A 19,523-nucleotide genomic window follows, 5' to 3' on the forward strand; every position below is an offset into this window, starting at 1 on the left:
TTTTCATAGGCAAATAAGAAAATGATCCCATACTTTGTCTTTCAGTTTCCGGTTAGTTTTACCTATATAAAATTTGAAATTCTAATAATCTCTTAAAACACTGAAGACCCTACCATTCATATTTAGACAGATTACAATAGAAGATCTTTTTCTTATTTTTCTTAAAGCTCAAACAGATTTTATCTAATTCAAATTTATTACAACTGAAAAAAATTTAACTGTATGATTTTTGAAGGGGGAATAAATTTGGTATGTGAATTAATATAATCCATGTTTAAGGAACAGCACATACAATTTCAGAGCAATAAAATGAACAGACACTTTCAAAATAACGGTGGAGAGATAATACATTTACCTTGAACAGAGTTTTATATGATGAGGAGGAGAACTGAATGACATAAAGGTTTAAATAGTTCAGTTTTTAGTTCATGAGCTTGGTGAAAGACTGTGGGAATATTTCAGTAACACGGTTTCATACTTTTTCAATTCATAGTCACATAAGTTTACCACATATTGTCATTATCACTGTCATTTGGGCATAAATCCTCAAGAAATTAAATGGAGGGATACAAAAATCAGTCGGTGTTTCAGAAAAACTATTTTTTACCAATTCGGTCCTTTAGCATTATGGAAGTTTTTCAGAGACTGTAGCTTTCGTTTTCTCATGTTTGTTGGGTATTCTCTGATTGCCTACAGCATTTTCTTCCATTTCTAACTCAGAACTAGTAGTCCAGGGTCTGTTTAAGGATTAAGCATTATTACTTGTGCTTCTGTGGCAAACACTAGTCCTAGAAGCCTCAGAGTCATGCTGTTGATGCAAGACATTGTTCATACTTTTGACACTCGTCCTCGCAAAGATTTTACAGTTTCCCAAGTTGAAGGCCTATTTTGGTTTATAATCACCAATGTTTCTTTGTGTTTTGTATATCTTTCTTTTAACAAGATCTTCTTCAAGTGAATTGATTTTTGTGTTAATGCCAATTAGTACATTATCCAATTCCAATTTGTTTAACTTTGCCAATAAACCTTACTTCATCCTTAATTTGCTTGTCCAGTCTTTATTGTTTAAGATCCTCTATGCCAAAAAGAATTTTATCCAGTCTAAAGTACACTGTTTAATAGTTTTTATTTTCATTTGCTATAAAAACCTCTAGCATTTCATGAAAATGTCAAAGGGTGCTGTAGAACTCTTAACTGCACATAGACTGGGTAGGTTTTATCAAGCTCCATATAGCTGCTTGCCATCTTAAGATTTACAAAAGCATTTCTATCCTGTATCATAAGACAATCCAACTTGTCTGTTGATTCTTTAACTTCAGTACTTAATATGGGGGCACTGGAAGATCATTCATTTGTTTAGAAAAAGCCTGTAAAATGTCTCATCTTTGTGTAGCTGACAACCATCCTTATGAATTGTATGTAAAAATGTTTCCATACTTCTTTGATTAATACCTCCATTCAGCTCAACATGCAATGCATTAGGAGTTTCATGAAGGCTATTGCTAGCAGCCATAGTAATATAAATATAAAACAACTTAACACTGAAGGTGGCAGCTTGGCAGTGAATGTGGGAACAATTATTGGCCCATTTTCAAAGATGTCGGCAGTCAAAAAACTCTTCTGAAAAAGACTGTTAGGAACTCTGTCAAAATAAAATGCACCAGAGGCTAACTAGGCTTGAAAGTCCTCAAGGTTAAGTGCACTTGCAATTAGTGAGATCTGGAGTTTCAAATTGTCTTCATCCTTGGTCAAGGACACTAATGACTGGATAATTGCATACTCTGCCCCACCCTGGGAGTGCATATATTCAGATTATTGACTGGAGCTGCTGGTTGACCAATATGATCCAGGGAGTTATCTACTGAGATGCACAGTGGGTACCAAGTGCTGGAGGATCTCCACTTGAATCCAGCTCTTAGAGCCATGTAAGTCAGAATAGCTCAGTTGATAAGGTCCATTTGGTTGTTCTGTACTGGGGTGTATGCCTTGGGGTCTGAATGTTAAGCAGCTATCTGAAGTCTGGTGTAACTTGAGCAATAATATCATTAGGGAATTTGGGCTGAAGCCTGTTGAGTTCAGGTACAAGTTTCTCTTGCAATACTCTATCGTTGGCTATCCTGTGGTTCAGCATTGGTGTGTGATCATTCAATAAGCACTGGCCATTTGCCATGCCCTCATACTTGTGCAGACTCATACTCTTCCTCACCTTTAAGGTTCTTTGATGATTTGGAAGATCTCAAGCCCAACATTTCCAATTTCAACAGGGATAATGAGGCCACTTCTTTGGAGATGCCACTGGCCTGCTGAAGAATGACCTGGATTTGCCAATGGACTCTATCCACCATTTCCATAAGTTTCTAGTGGAGTTCCTAGGAAAGAAACCCAAGGATCCCAAAGTCATCTCTCCCTTAGGACCTGTCATTATAGATGCTATTTTAACAGCCTGAAGGCACCATGATTCTGTTCTGCCTGACCAAAAAAGGTTGATGTCTTTTACAAATCATAGGCACAATGTGTCAATTGTTTCACTAAGCATCCTAGAACTGACTCCTGTGTCTCATTGGTCCAAAAAAGGTTCACTAAAATGCAGCATTTTATGGATTCCAGGTGTGTACACAGATGGGGCAAGAAGATGTACTCTTTTGTTTTTGCTGGGCATGGAGTACTCATCTATTCTTTCCACTGCCTTCAAATTCAGGTGCACCAGGTGAGAAAGGCATTAGGCAAGCTAATGACCCCACAAAGTATGAGTTTAAGGAGGATTACACAGGTGTGGCATCCATTAAGGAGAAGCCCAGGAAGAAGACCCTCAATGACTGTTTTCTGATGGATATACTTTTTAGCCAACTTGCTCAGTACCTGGGGGATGACCTCCAGAAGAGGCTGAAGGGCCTTCCCTCTATGAAGGACTTCTATAGCACCCTTTGAGAACTTCACCAGCTCCTCTTTCCAAATTCTGTCCATTCCTATAAACAGGAAGAAACCTTTTTGTTTTCCAATGAAATCGTTTAAGCATCACATAGTCTTATCCTCTTGGTCTCCAGTTCTTTCCCAAATCTTCAGATTCAGAAGTTGGGTCTGGCCAAGGTGTTCCAGATGTGGGAACTCTGGAGTTCAACGTGTTTATCACTTGGCAGAATGCGGACCTTTCCCTGTTCTGCTCAATGCAACATGACAAACAGGAGGTAGGGGTGGTTCAACCTAAGGACATAGATCCTGATATATACATCCATCTAGACCACTGGACTTGCTGATTGCTGTTTCTGAGGTTACTGTGGCTTCCATAAAGCCATCTCCAAGCAGGTCTATGACTCCAACTAGAAAATGTTCTCAGTCTGGATGTGCTCTGTATATCCTCATTTGGTTAGTCTAAAAGGGATTCTTATCTACTTCAGACATCTGTATGGTCTATGTCTCTATTATTCCACAGTGAAATTACATGTCAGCATATCCACATCATGACTTTTTGAAAGGCAGAAATGCTTCCCAGCTCTGGGTGGTCAAGCAGCTCCTTAAGAAAGAAGAAACCTTCTTCCTGTGGGACCTAAACCTAATAGTAGATAGACTTCTCCATTTTCTGCTTCATGCAAATGCAACAGTGGCATTGAAATTGTTTTCTTGGAAAACTTTGCTTCTGGGACCATCACTTTTGCACATTTGTTTTGGTATTTCAGGCCCTCATATACAGATAACCAATTTTGGTCTTTCATAAGGACTGAATGTCCCTCAGGATGAACTCATGCATCTTCCCAAATGTGATTTTGAAGGTTTTCCCGAATGAGTCAATTCATCTGCCAGTTTACATGCTAGGCATGAATCATCAATTAAAGTGCTACAAGAGGATGGTTTAGATTAGGAAAGTGGAAGAGAAACTACTTCCCTTTGCTCTGAAGAATGAAATACATGCTAAACGTCAATTCACAAATGAATTGCCAAATGTATATTTTTTTATCATGAGTGAACCAACTACCTATTAGCAAATGTTGTGTTCAAAGCCCACTCTGATTAGAGTGGCTTCTTCCAATGCTTACTTCAATAACATTTCAACTGCAGACATGTATGTTGCAGACACTCAATCCTCAAGATATATATATATATATATATATATATATATATATATATATATATGTATATATATATATATCTTCAACAAGCATTATTGGTCCAAGAATGACTCAAGGAATTGGGCTACTTTTTTCTAAGTCTCTTTTCTAGGTCTTAGCCATTTGATTCCTGGTCTAGGTCAGTTCTACAGATTCTATATCCCAGGTGGTACTACTTGGCCATCAGCTGAATCTATGACCTATCGAGGAAGGACCTCCTAGTTAGCTATAATAGATATGTTCTTCATGCATCAGTTGATGTACCAGATGCCTTATAACCATCTCCCTAGGAATGAGCAGTCTTTATGTCTGCAGCAGCTGTTGGAGTCCCCCATGAACTGGGAAAGTGTAAATGTGTATAATACTTGTTTGTTATCAATCTTTGATATGCAGGCTAGAGAACAACTATGCAGGCTCTGAAGATAAGCATTCTTATATATTTGGTGTGTTATGTCACAATGTTTCCACTAAACAGGTGGGACCCTCTATACTTGGAATTTTATTTTATTATTTTAGCCGCCTTCCCTACAGACCATCAGGCCTTGCCTCAGTCAAACATTACCTTGTCTGAGGTAGACCATTATCCAGGCAGCCATAAAGGTGATTAGAACACTCACTAGCATTCCAGTAATAAGACCTTTTTCATGTTCATGGTCTAATCCTGCCCATGTTGATAACAGGTGCACTTGCATCACTGCAAGGGCCACCTATGCCTCCTTGTCCAGGCAGGCAGGCTCCCCCAGATGTGTTAACAGGAACTACCATCACTGGCTTGATAGGTCATTCCAACATCCTTTATGGCACCAGCACCCTCTGTGCTGATGGGATTTTGCTCTTCACCAAGGCCCTGTCATACCAGCAGTGGAATAATCCAGGTGGGAATCATCATACCCCCCCCAAGATGGTCACTTCCCATCCTCCCTGCTAGCACCATCAGGGTATCGAGCTGCTAGTCAGTTGGATAAGCTAGGACACAATCTGGGCTTTATTATTTTACATTATTAGTAGAAGCATTCCATACATGGAATTTTATGGAAAAATGATGCATTCTGGTTGGCAAAGTCATACTGTACCTAGGAGACATCATGGCATGACCACCAATACATAAGACAGTACAGTAAAGTCTATGTTATTTCTAACATTGCTTACTATATAGCACATTCAACCCTGATGCAGACTGTCATTCAGCACTTATTTTTATTTCATATTTACCATGTACAGTAGCACTGTGGTGAAATAAACGCCTTCACTTTCATTGCTTGTCAGAAAGGTTAGATGATCAAGTAGAGGTTATGACTCATAGGAATCTTCCAACACTGCATTTTCATTCTTTTATTCTTTCAGTCATTAATTTTTATTACCCACAGTAGAGGGTTGTGTGTTCCTAGAATCCATCATGCCAAGCAATGGATGTAAAGCAGGAAGCCAGCCTCAGACAAGACATCAATCCATAGAAAGAGAGACAGACAAGCACATCCAACACAAATACAGCATATTACCAGCAACCAAGATTTAAAAATAATTCAACAAAAGGAAGACAAAGACAAACATTAATTAAATAATTAATGTTTACAGCCATGTTTCTTTAAGAAAAAAATCACAGTATAGTTTTTTAAATACATATTAGATATCACATCTATATAACCATAGATCAATTCAGGCTTCTGTTAAACTGTTATTACTTAAAATTTTACATTCAAAAATTAGATGAAATTCAAGTGACAACAACGTTCTAACTAAAGTCCCCCCAATCTGTTTAAACTAGGAACAGCCAGAACAGTAAAAAAAAAAAAAAAAACATCAATGTTGTCTGAGGACACGTCCATGCATGCAGTGCAACAACATTTGTTGAATCACAATTTCTAACGTCAGACCATTTCTCAAGAATCTTGATTTTAAAAGTTTACTTGGCTTGTCTCATGTTCCAAAATCCAGGGTGCATTTACTACCTATAAAGTTGCTGTTGTCTTTCGGCTTTTCCCGGTTAGGGGTCGCCACAGCAGAACTTCGGTCCGCTAATGATTGGCAGTAGATTTTCACAGTGCAGAGTTACCAGCTCGACGCCCAACCTTCAACGAATGCATGCCCATTCACGAATGTCTTTGGAACGCCACTCAATCCGTGGGGAGGACATGCAGATTCCACACAGAAGGCACTCCCCGCACACTAGCTGAGAATCAAATGGGAGAACCTCTTGCTGTGAGGCAACAATGCTACCACTGCACCACTGCGGATATAAAGTAATTTTAGGTAAATATGTGCCTAGTATCTCTAATAGTTTGAGATCTACTCAGGTTCACTGTCTTGAAACAAATTTTACATTTTTTGCAAGGAAATTTACCAATTAACATAATAACTGCTCAACAGCAACATTTTGTGAAGAAGCAATATCTGCGATTAACATATGTTGTAGCGTACATTCTCAGAGAAAACAATTCTTTCTGGGAGAATTTCCCTCAAAAGAAGGATCACAAAGTTAGAAAGATCAAGCCAACTAGGTCTAGTTTTTTTCAGTGTCTCAGAAAATATTGTAAAAGTCAGAACAAACTGTATCCTGAGAAGATTATCTGTAAACACAGAAACCAGACTTTTTTTTTTAAATCACAGGAGCATTATACCTCAAGAGTTTTTACTGTGAGCCATTTGGTTCATGATATTATCTCTGACTAAAATATTATTGTAATTTCCTTTGAAGTGCATTTATTTATTTATTTTATTTTATTTTATTTATTTGACATTTGTTGACCAGAATAGTCTGACTGAGCAGAAGCCCTTTTCAGCAGAGGCCTGGGGAGAAAAGCTCCACAGTAAGACAAAACAAAAGCATTATACAATAAGTTGAAGAAAACATTGAGTATACAGTAAAACAGTTTAACAATATATCAAAAGTGCAGCAATATACATTAAGCAACAAGTTCCACTAATAAAGTAAACAAGCCATGAGAATTATAGAAAAGACAAAAAGGAGCAAATGTCTAAAATGAAGAAGGAGAGATAACGAACCAGTGAGGAGGAAGATGGAAGATGAACCAGATGTAAATGGAATTTGGAATCTGCAGTGCTACATTAATAATAAGTGTTTGTAAGTAATAGTAGGGAAGGGAGGAAGGTAGGGGGGTTAAAGAAGGAGGAAAAGGGTGATTCAGGTAAGATGATTACAATTACAGATCCAGCTGATGTTAAGGTATAATTTAATAGTGGTTTTGAAGTCACAAAATGTTATTTAAATGTTAGTTTTTGTTTCTATGTTATTTTTCCTTGCAGGTGAAAAGCCAAAGCACCAGAAAAATCATCTTGAATAAAGTTGAAAGACTGAAGTTTCTTTTGTCAATAATTTAATGTTTGTCACTGTGTGTGTGTGTGTGTCTGTCTGTCTGTCTGTCTGTCTGTCTGTCTATCTGTCTATCTATCTATCTATCTATCTATCATCTATCTATCTCTCTATCTATCTCGCTATCATCTATCTATAAATATCAATGGATAGCTACAGGTACACATACACACTTATTTTCATGGTTTGTTTAGTACGGCAAATAGTGAGCATTAGGTACTGTAGCAGCAGTAAGTGTCCATAGAGTTCTTTTTGAGGACAGGCGTAAGGGCCTAAAGTAACACAAGATATCAGCTGTGGCTGGTTACTGTATTCTGTTCTATTCAGTAGATCACAGGCCAGTAATGCAGCATGCTTTTGACAATAAAATGTTCATGATGTATTGTAAAATCTAAGGTTTACTACTTTATAAAAATCATCTATGGTTCAACAGCTACTTGTCTATTTAAGTATCAGTCAGTAAAATGGCACTCATCCCTCTCTCCATACCTCCCAGTCACCACTGGTGTACCACAAGGGTCTGGCCTTGGTCCCCTCCTCTTTATCGTTCTTACCAACATCCCCCACACATCCACACAACAGGCCTGCTTAATACAGTACACAGACGACTCACATCAGACAACTTGACACATCTCCAAAAAATCTCCAGACAATTACTCAGGAAGCTTTAAGAGCCACAGAGACATGGCTTCGTTACTTGCAGTTTATGCTCAACCCAAACTACCCCCCCTCCAAATTCTGCTCTCATCTCTCTCGTCTTTCAGCTTTTTCCTGGTAAGGGGTCGCCACAGCGGAACTCCGGTCTGCTAATGATTGGCAGTAGATTTTTTACAAAATGCCAAGGTGCCAACTCGATGCCCAACCTTCAACTAAGGCATGCCCATTTATGCACGCATGCCTTTTGAACGCTACCTAACCGCGAGGAGGACATGCAGACTCCACACAGAAGGCACTCCCAAGCCAAGCCGAGAATCGAACGGGAGAACCTCTTGCTGTGAGGTAACAATGCTACCGCCGTACCACCGCGGTGTATATATAAAAAAAAATTAAAATTAAAATCCTCTCTCTTAATACAACTGTTCAAGACACTTCTCATAGGAAATTATTAGGGATGATAGTGGATGATAATACAAAGTTGCATGAAAAAAATCACCAAAAACTAATGATGCTTTACAGAGCAAAAAATATTCTTAGCAACGTAACTAAGTACACTTGTCACTAGTTACCTCCTACCCTCACTGCTTTATGGCACTGCCATCACTCTCATTCTTACTAACCTCCAGGCATAACAAAATTTGCAGCAAATACCCCTTTTAGAACCCACCACTGTATAGCAATAAAAAGCCTAAATGCACAGCTTCTTACCTTGTATAAAATTATCTGGCCTCCACCTGCTTCTCCAGCACTAAATAACATTCTACACAACTATGTTCCCAATCAGTCCAATAACAAAAGACTGCTCTCTGTCCACAAACCTATGAAATCTGCTGGGCATGGACTGCACTCATTCCATGTTTCTAAGGTCTGGAACTCCTTACCTGGATCTGTCAGGTCAATATCCTCCTTCTGATCCTTTAAAACTATTCTAAAATACTTCCTAGCCAGAATGTAGAGCTGTTCTTACTCAAACCCAGGATAAACTATATTCTTAAATATGAACAAATAACTATTTATACCTTATACTCCCTTACTGTCCCTTCTTCACTCACTTCCTTATTTCAATCTGTTTCTCTACCATGACTCTCTAAATATGCCATAACCCTGTTTTTTTATCTCACTTCATAACGCAGTTTCTGTTTGTATTATACTATCTTACCTTTAATTTCTCTATGCAGTGGCTAAACATTTTTTAAATATTATAATTCCCATACAAATTCTATCTGTTCTTAACCACTGTTTTCACATAATGTCCAAGTTGGTATAATTATTTAAACTGTAGATGTTTTCTTATTATATTTCAAGATTATAAAGTTATTGTTCTTAAAATGTTTTTGTAATACTTTAGAGCTTTTCTCCCAGGGCCTCTGCTGAAAATGGTTAACTGTCCATTTGGGCTTTCCCTGTTACCAAATGTCAGTAAATAAATAATAAATAAATATATTTGAAGTATGGTCAGTATTGTGCCACAGCAGACTGGATCAGATGGAAGTGGCATCCTGTAATGTACTGAGATGAATGTCTGCAATGTAATTTGTTGACCTTTCCATCCAGTATTGTCTTATCTCTCAGACTGACAGTTTTAGGTAAACTGAAATAATACATGCCTAGGGAAATGATAAATATGTAAGTATGTTTTCTGCTTGAACGATCTTGTCAATGGCGGTCATCAGCACCTCCTATTGTAAGGTTGGCTGTCTTTGTCAGCGTTACTGTAGTGCTACATGCTTTCTCTTATTTTGGGTGACCATTGGCTTCATGTATTACTGTTTACCAAGCATATTTCTAGATTTAGGAAAAAGAACAACACTGTATTGCTTTCTATACAGAAAAAGTATAAATTAGGCTTGCGTTTTTTTATAAATGTATTCATTCACAATGTGTGCTGGTGGCGTAGTTTTCAGAGATGGTCTGACTACATTCACAGAACACTGCAAAACACAGATGAACATAACTCAGAGGCTCTATAATTAACTTGGCACACTGTTTTTCATTTTCAAAAAACAACTACCACCAGATACTAATAAACATATGCCAAGAGCAAAACACTGCAATAAATGGGAAAACAATGCAAGATAGGATTTACATGATCTCAAAGAGAAAGTCTAAAGAAGTAATGCTACTGAAATTAAAACTCCAATTTTCAGAATGTTAAATGCTAATAAACTTACCCTTGAAAAGGGAGTTAACAACATATCAGTAGGTAACCTTAGCAACAACAGATACTCACTGTAGCTGATGCTGTCAATCATGACTTATGTAAGGCTGACAAGCAAAATAGGTTTAAGTAACATGTAAGCTGTCAATCCACAGAAGCTTCTGGACAATTCAAATGAGAATCGCAAGTGCTGAGTGACACATATGGATTTATGGGACATTGAGATGGTTATCATTATGAATAAAGTTTCTTCTGAAACCTCAGCTGGACAGCTGTTTTAGTTTTGGAGATCATATCACATGAAAAAGGACCAAAGGCGTATGTAAATGCATTAAAAGATCAAGTTGAATCGATTGGTTTGATATGTGTAGCATAGACGCCAGAAGGACAACAGTGAACGTGACATAGGCCCATAGGAACCTAAACAGCAATGTGGATAGAGGTATGCTTTGGCATTCTAAGGGAGTTCATGATGTACAGAAAGAGGAGTCATTATTTTAAGCATATAGTGAGTGGTAAGGCCAGGTTTATGAGTAATGAAGCAATAGTCGTCATTACCTGAGGGAGCAGTGTGTAGTCTACACTGTTAAGGCAAATCATCCCTTGCATAGTAACTGGTGCCACTGGGTGAGGTTACATGCCCATTTGTCACACAAAAATTGGAGGCAGCAGTATGGATCCTGAGACCATAGCCACTGTTCATCACAGAGGCCATTCTGGCTAGTATAAAGTTATACTATTTCTAGTCAGCAGCATCAATTCATTAATGATCCAACATCTTTTGAAGAACCACTTACCAACTCTTACATTCTGGTACTAGTGTTACCCATCTCCATTTCCTAATTTCACTGATGATGAAGTTCCATTTCGTTTTATTTAGTTGTTGTTGTGTTTTTCGGCTTTTTCTGGTTAGGGGTCGCCACAGTGGAACTCCGGCCCGCTAATGATTGGCAGTAGATTTTTATGTGCCGAGTTGCCAGCCCTGATGTACAACCTTCAACAAAGGTATGCCCCTTCACGCATGTCTCCACACAGAAGACGCTCTAGCTGAGAATCGAACAGGACAACGTCTTACTGTGAGGCGACAACGCTACCGCAGCACCACCACCACAGTCCAATATTTTGTTTTTTTTAGTACTTTCACAATTTCATAAAAAAATAATGAGCTGAGTTCAATTAGTGTTTCAAGTCTCTGTGTGCCTTTGGCTTACCTTGTGGTTGATTCCTGGTGAAGGGGGCTTTGTCCTAAGGAAAGTCAAGAGGGACATTAGTCTGGGTTGCAGTGGAAGCAGGATAATATGCTACCACATTCCCATTACACTTTCATTGCCAGATGTTAATGGGTGCACACAAGGATGGATGTTAGGAGATAAGCAGAAAACCCTCACTGACCTCGAGCATGGGTGGGAGTAAGTCTGTGAGGAGTGTTTGACAGATCTAGTGAATGAGGAGAGGCTGCTGGGAGCAAAGAAAAAAAAACTTCTATCCGTGAAAAGAGTTTATGAGACATTATCTGTCCTGATAAAGAACACTATTACCTTGTATCCCAGGTGTGAATTCCTAATTCATCACCCCCTTACTGAGTCTAGATTTAAGTATAGCTGTGGTATTATTATGAATGATATGCAGAAGGTATCTCTCCAAAAAAAGAGAATGAACTGGGTGAAGTGTCTGTCATACCAGCAGTATTGTTAATGTGATCACAGAATTAAATTTGACAGAGTACACAGTAAGATGGCAAGCATTTCCTACAAGATGTTTGATCCTGTGTATATACACCTGACCGAAAAGACTAAATAAGGCTAAATACAAGATCTCTCTCTTCACTTTCATGCAATATGTGTGCTTACCTTATCAAAATAACGAAGTTCATAATCCAGTATCAGTCCGTTTGGTTGATCGGGTTGTGGCCAGGATAGTGTGATGCTTGTAGTTGTACGGCTGACCTGATGCATCATGGGAACAGCTGATGGTGCTACAAGAAAATGAAGATATAGAAAAAGTGGTTTCCAAAAACTGTTGTGTAGCACACTTTACAACACCACCTACAGGCTCTTTTGCTAATGACACTGAAATAAGAATAAAATATTTAAAAGTTCAGATATACTATTTAATTTAGCCTGTAGTTTAAACATGGACAGAGTTTTAAGAACAAATAGATAACGTTTTCATAACAGCTGCTCTAGAATTTTCTGAAATACTCCTTACACAATCCGTTTAACAATAATGTTTATTTTATGGATATTTGATATGGGTTTACAATATATTTTTCTAAAGAAAGAAAAATAATCACTACAGTTCACAGTATTAGTATATCCAACATTCTGACTAGTATCCTGGAATACCAAAATGATGATCCTACTTCCATCCTTGTTTATTTTACTTACCACCTTAAGTAACACAGCTATACAAAGAAATGTGTTACGTTATATACATTTCTCCATTTAGAATTAATTCAATAAGTTCTACATATGATCCTAAGGCTGGCGCTCTCAGCATCAAGCCACCATCTTAGCTCACTGTTGTGCCATTTCCATAGATTTTACAGTGATGCAACACTAAACCAGATGGTATTAAAAAAAATATGACATTTAACATAAACAGCTTGACCCATCTTCTATTATTTAACATTTGCATGAATTTTCCAGGATGTACTTTTTAAAACTGCCATGGTTGGTAGGTGTGTAAAAAGGATGTGTTCTTACTTACTGAAAGACCGATCCTTTAAATGAAACTTCTATTTTTTTTTCATACCCAGTAGTTTGTTTTCTATTTCTCATACCACCTCCCTGCCTAACTCCATTTTGGGGTTTTGTGTGTTGGCTTTTGTCCTCCCGTTTTTCCATTTTCTTTTGTTTCTCTTTTCTTTTGTTCATCCTTTTTTGTTCTTCCATATTTAAAACTCTCTTATAACATTTGTCATTGTTTGCTTTTTCTTGTTTTCTTTTTAAGTCAAAAAAAAGTCAGTCCTGATGTGGGCAGCTGTGTCTGCTAAAGCACTTACATTCTAAATATTCTGATAATTTAAGAGAAAACTTTTTCCTAACTTTCCTCTAAATGTTGCAGAAAGCTATGATACTATATTTAAAATGTTCACAAACTAAAATTCTTCAGCAGTGAGTCTGGTAATTAAGTGAAAATAAGCCTATTGTACTAATTAAGTGTATGATTGATTTGTATTGCGAAACTGTTAGAGGCAACCATGTTCCTGCTGCTTGCATTGCTGAAGTTGTCATAATTAGGGGAGTCTATACGTTTAGCTATTGGTTTCATCCTTAATGAGTGGTAGACTGCATTGGAAATACCCAGCCATTAGACTGGACGTACAACCAACTCAGGTTATTACAGTTTTACAAGATTCATCTGCACAGCCAAGGAATGTATTAAAAGTGACCTAAAACTACAATATCAAAACTATTATTAGACTTAGCCCCAAACAATTTGGCTTTGTGAAAGTTATATTCCACCTACTGAATCTGGTAATCTTCTTCAAAAAAAGGTTACAAATTCTGTAGCTGGTGGCCATACAGTACATGTAGCATATCTCAGCATGGCTAAGACCTTAAGTACCATTCCTGATGCTGGCATCATACAGAAGCTAAAGGTTTTAAAAATCAACCTGTATGGAGTAAAATGGATTGCAATCTGTCTGAAAGACAGAAGCCCCACACTGTAAGTTACAGGTACCTCGTCAGAAAGTATGGACGTGACTAGGGGTGGTCTTCAAGGCTCAGTTATGAGACTTCTCCTTTTTACCCTTTACTTCTCAGATCTTGATGCAGAAAGCCAAGATCTCTGGCTGAAAAAGTCTGCAGATGACTGCAAACTGGGGGCTGTTGTTAACTCACCCTGCCATCCAAACCCTCCTGAATTAATTCTCCCTAATAAACCTTTAGTGTACTAAAAATGGGCTCAAACTACATGATGGAAAGTTGAGTATCATCATCTTTGGTAGACAACCCCCACTCCTCATATTGCATAGATAACATACCACCACAAAATGAAAATGTAGGCAGGGATCTAGGAACTTGGGTCGATAATTCCCTTCTCTTTTGACCATCATGTAACAGCAGTTGTCAGGAAATCCTTTTATTTAGCACATCTAATTGCCAAAGGAGTATTATCAAGAACTAAAGAGGTAATCATTCCTTTATACTCAAAATTTAATCAGATGAATTATTAAGTACAGTGTCCCTTTTGGGATGCATCTCAGTAAACACATCAAATAATTAAAAAGACCTCAAAGGTTCCTAACCAAAAAGAACTCATATTTCCTATCTTCAGGTGCTTGGCTCACTAGTTAAATATGGACCACCTGGGTTGCAGTCAGGGCTCTATCCTTCTATGCCACAAAGCTGGCAGGTATGGTTGTATACTTCTTATGTAATACTGCTATAATATTATGGTACCTATGGTTGCATACTTTTTATGTAATATTGCTGCAATAGTATGGTACCTATGGTAGTATATTATGCAAAATTGCTGTGATAGTATGGCACCTATTGTAGTATATTATGTAATATTACTGTAATAGTATGGTACCTATGGTAGTATATTATGTCATATTGCTGTAATAGTATGGTATCTATGGTAGCATATTATGTAATATTACTGCAATAATATGGTATCTATGGTAGTATATTATGAAATATTGCTATACTAGTATGGTCTCTATGGTAGTATATTGTGTATTATTGCTGTAATAGTATGGTATCTATGGATATTATGTAATATTGCTTTAATAGTATGCTACCTATTGTAGTATATTATGTAATATTACTATAATAGTATGGTACCTATGGCAGTATATTATGTAATATTGCTGTAATAGCATGGTCTCTATGGTAGTATATTATGTAATATTGCTGTAATAGTATGGTATCTATGGTAGTATATTATATAATATTGCTGTGATAGTATGGTACCTATTGTAGTATACTATGTAATATTGCTGTAATAGTATGGTCTCTATGATAGTATATTATGAAATATTGCTGTAATAGTATGATATCTATGGTAGTATATTATGTAAGATTGCTTTGATAGTATGGTACCTATGGAAGTATATTATGTAATATTGCTGTGATAGTATGATACTTATTGTAGTATATTATATTATATTACTGTAATAGTATGGTACCTATGATAGTATATTATGTAATATTGCTGTAATAGTATGGTCTCTAGAGTAGTATATTATGTAATATTGCTTTAAAAGTATGGTATATATGGTAGTATATTATGTAATATTGCTTTAATAGTATGCTACCTATTGTAGTATATTATGTAATATTGCTGTAATAGTATGGTACCTATTGCAGTATATTATGCTACCTATTGTAGTATATTATGTAATATTGCTGTAATAGTATGGTACCTATTGCAGTATATTATGTAATATTGCTGTGATAGTATGGTACCTATAGTAGTATATTATGTAATGTTGCTGTGATAGTATGGTACCTATGGAAGTATATTATGTAATATTGCTGTGATAGTATGGTACCTATTGTAGTATATTATATAATATTACTGTAATAGTATGATACCTATGGTAGTATATTATGTAATATTGCTGTAATAGTATGGTACCTATGGTAGTATATTACATCACATTGCTGTAATAGTATGGTATCTATGGTAGTATATTATGTAATATTACTGTAATATTATAGTACCTAAAGTAGTATATTATGTAATATTGCTGTGATAGTATGGTACCTATTGTAGTATATTATGTAATATTGCTGTGATAGTATGGTACCTACTGTAGTATATTATATAATATTACTGTAATAGTATGGTACCTATGGTAGTATATTATGTAATATTGCTGTAATAGTATGGTCTCTATGGTAGCATATTATGTAATATTGCTCTAATAGTATGGTATCTATAGTAGTATATTATATAATATTACTGTAATAGTATGGTACCTATTGTAGTATATTATGTAATATTGCTGTAATAGTATGGTCTCTATGGTAGTATATTATATAATATTGCTCTAATAGTATGGTATCTATGGTAGTATATTATGTAATATTGCTGCAATAATATGGTATCTATGGTAGTATATTATGTAATATTGCTGTGATAGTATGGTACCTATGGTAGTATATTATGTAATATTGCTGTGATAGTATGGTACCTACTGTAGTATATTATATAATATTACTGTAATAGTATGGTACCTATGGTAGTATATTATGTAATATTGCTGTAATAGTATGGTCTCTATGGTAGTATATTATCTAATATTGCTGTAATAGTATGTTATCTATGGCAGTATATTATATAATTTTGCTTTAATAGTATGCTACCTATTGTAGTATATTATATAATATTACTGTAATATTATAGTACCTATGGTAGAATATTATGTAATATTGCTGTAAAGGTATGGTATCTATGGTAGTATATTATGTAATATTGCTGTAATGGTATGGTACCTATTGTAGTATACTATGTACTATTGCTGTAATAGTATGGTCTATATGATAGTATATTATGTAATATTGCTGTAATAGTATGGTATCCATGGTAGTATATCATGTAATATTGCTGTAATAGTATGGTACATACTGTAGTATATTATGTAATATTGCTGTGATAGTATGGTACCTATGGTAGTTTATTATGTAATATTGCTGTGATAGTATGGTACCTATGGTAGTATATGTAATATTGCTGTGATAGTATGGTACCTATGGTAGTATATTATATAATATTACTGTAATAGTATGGTATCTATGGTAGTATATTATGTAATATTGCTTTAATAGTATGCCACCTATTGTAGTATATTATGTAATATTACTGTAACAGTATGGTACCTATTACAGTATAGTATGCAATATTACTGTAATAGTATGATACCTATGGTAGTATACTATGTAATATTGCTGTAATAGTATGGTCTCTATGATAGTATATTATGTAATATTGCTATAATAGTATGGTATTTATGGTAGTATATTATGTTATATTGCTGTAATAGTATGGTACCTATTGTAGTATATTATGTAATATTGCTGTGATAGTATGGTACCTATGGTAGTATATTATGTAATACTGCTGTGATAGTATGGTACCTATGGAAGTATATTATGTAATATTGCTGCAATAATATTGTATCTATGATAGTGTACTTCTTATGTAATATTGTTTTAATAGCACTTATTTTTGAATGAGTTCTTTATAACTTATTTAATTTCATGATAGTACATTTATTTTTAACAAGGCAGGAGGACTAGTCCTTTTTGGATGCTTTTCAGCCATGGCGTGTGTCACAATGAAACAAAACGCAATAATTGACCTCCTCATGATCAAAAGAAGAACATCGACTGTGCAACAGTCATCATAACAGAAAAAAACTCATAATTACAAATGTAAGCAAAACTGTCTTGTACTTGTGACTGTCAAAAAAGTCAACCAACAAAAATACATCAAAAAAGTGCTTATACTTGGGAACAATGTACTTCACAGTCCCCAAAGTGGGAGCTTAGGCTACCATACCTCGTTGCTGGGTTTTTGACTAAAACCAGTCAGTCAAACCCAGTAAACAAAAGCAAAATGAAGAAATAATTAATAATAACAACAATATTGCAAGAAGGAACAGCCTTATATCCGCAATACATAGCAGGTGCCAAGCTAATAAAAAGGAGGCCCTGGAGGAACCTAGATTTCACTGCCAAAAGACTCAGAGCCATGGTCCTTACTGCAAAACATCAAGTGCAGCCCACCACCCCCAGAAAGGGCCTATAATCCCAGCTGAACAGGAGCACAGATAAATGCCTCCATGAGTCAACATTCATCTAAAGTAATGGGAGAGTTCACGTTAATGAAAGGCCCAAACTGGATTTAATGAGGCATGCCCACGAATATATAACCCCATGACAAGTGACTGATACCAGTACGAAGACAGAAATGAATGGTGGTTCTGCCATTACAGATTCCTCATACCTCAAAACAGCACTCACATCCATGGGTATAATGCAGTTTTATTTTATTATAATAGTTACAAACATTCATGGCTCGCACAGTAAATGTGATGTTAGCTTAACCTACAATGAGAGTTTATATAACATAATGCATAGAAAGATTAAGAAGAATCTTAATCAACACATGAAATACAAACCATAAATCATAAATCAAAAATCATAAATACTGCTGCAGATTGGTGTATGTTACTTTATCCAACGAACCAGTGAGAACCAGCTTTCTAATAGCCCTTCTCCCAACTGGATAGTCTGACCCATACTTGTTGAGCCAGAACTGACATTTGATATTTATTTTTTTTGCCCTCCCCCCTGACAACCACTTAACCTGATTCTAGACACTTCCTCCAGTATTCTGTGCACATCATTAATTGTAAAAGGATCCCAGCTTTTCCACTTGTGGGTTATGTTTTTCTTGACAAGTACTCTTTCTCCTATTGACTAGATGCCTACCCAATAAGTGCTCAAGGAAAACTGAACCTGTCAAATATATACTATCCAGGCATATTTTCCTCTCCACAGCATACAAATGTTGTTTACATATCCTCAAATGGGGACATTCCCAGAATATGTGCCTCCAATTCCATATCTCTTCTTTCCTTCATCTCCAGCATGTGTTGGCAGTCCCTGGAAACATAAAACGAGTGTCTATTGCATATAGTGGTATTTGTGGAGGCATTTCCACCCAAATATAAGTGACTTCCTCAAAACTGAAGCTTCTCTGATACTTTTCAAGACTGTGTTCCAAGTCTATGAGCCCAGTAGAGGCATTTGCTCATCTCAGTGCAATCTTCCTAGGTTCATATATACCTTTAACCACTATGTCCTATAGTCCATCAAATCTGTCTTGGGGAAAAGGAACTGTCAAAAAAGGATACAAGACATGTGGGAGCAACCCTATCTGTGGAGACCTAAATCCCGGAGAAAAATCTAAATTCAGACTAGATCACCTCAACAGGAGTGCTTTGCATTTCTCTACGAGAAGTCCAAATGTAAGAGAGTGATTGTTTCATTCAGCAGTTGGGCATCTGCACACCAGATAGTTAAAGTGTCTCATCTTTTTCTGATTCAAAAAAGGAAATTCCGTTGTTAACCTCACTGAGGGGATACAATTTGTTGTCAATGCCTAGGTTTTAGCAACATTGACATAATATTCTGAGATTCTTCTGAATTCCTTCAGTATGTCAAACAGCCTATCATCATCCCTGTGCAGATCAGGAAGGTAGACCAACAGATCATCTGAATATAATGCAGTCTTAAACTCATGCTCCTCA

General features: G+C 36.3%; 1 protein-coding gene across 1 annotated transcript in view; it reads right to left on the reverse strand.

The window, feature by feature from the left end:
• LOC122808722 (ephrin type-B receptor 5-like) overlaps positions 1-19,523 on the reverse strand; it is a 1,437,003-nt gene that overhangs the window by 144,919 nt on the left and 1,272,561 nt on the right. Inside the window, exon 6 of the mRNA XM_044079715.1 lies at positions 12,100-12,224. Within this exon, the coding sequence (XP_043935650.1) occupies positions 12,100-12,224 (125 nt within the window). The remainder of the gene's footprint in view (positions 1-12,099; positions 12,225-19,523) is intronic.

This window comes from Protopterus annectens, chromosome 8.part0, assembly GCF_019279795.1.
Source record: "Protopterus annectens isolate FY-2018-M chromosome 8.part0, PAN1.0, whole genome shotgun sequence".
Classification (NCBI taxonomy): Eukaryota; Metazoa; Chordata; order Ceratodontiformes; family Protopteridae; genus Protopterus; species Protopterus annectens.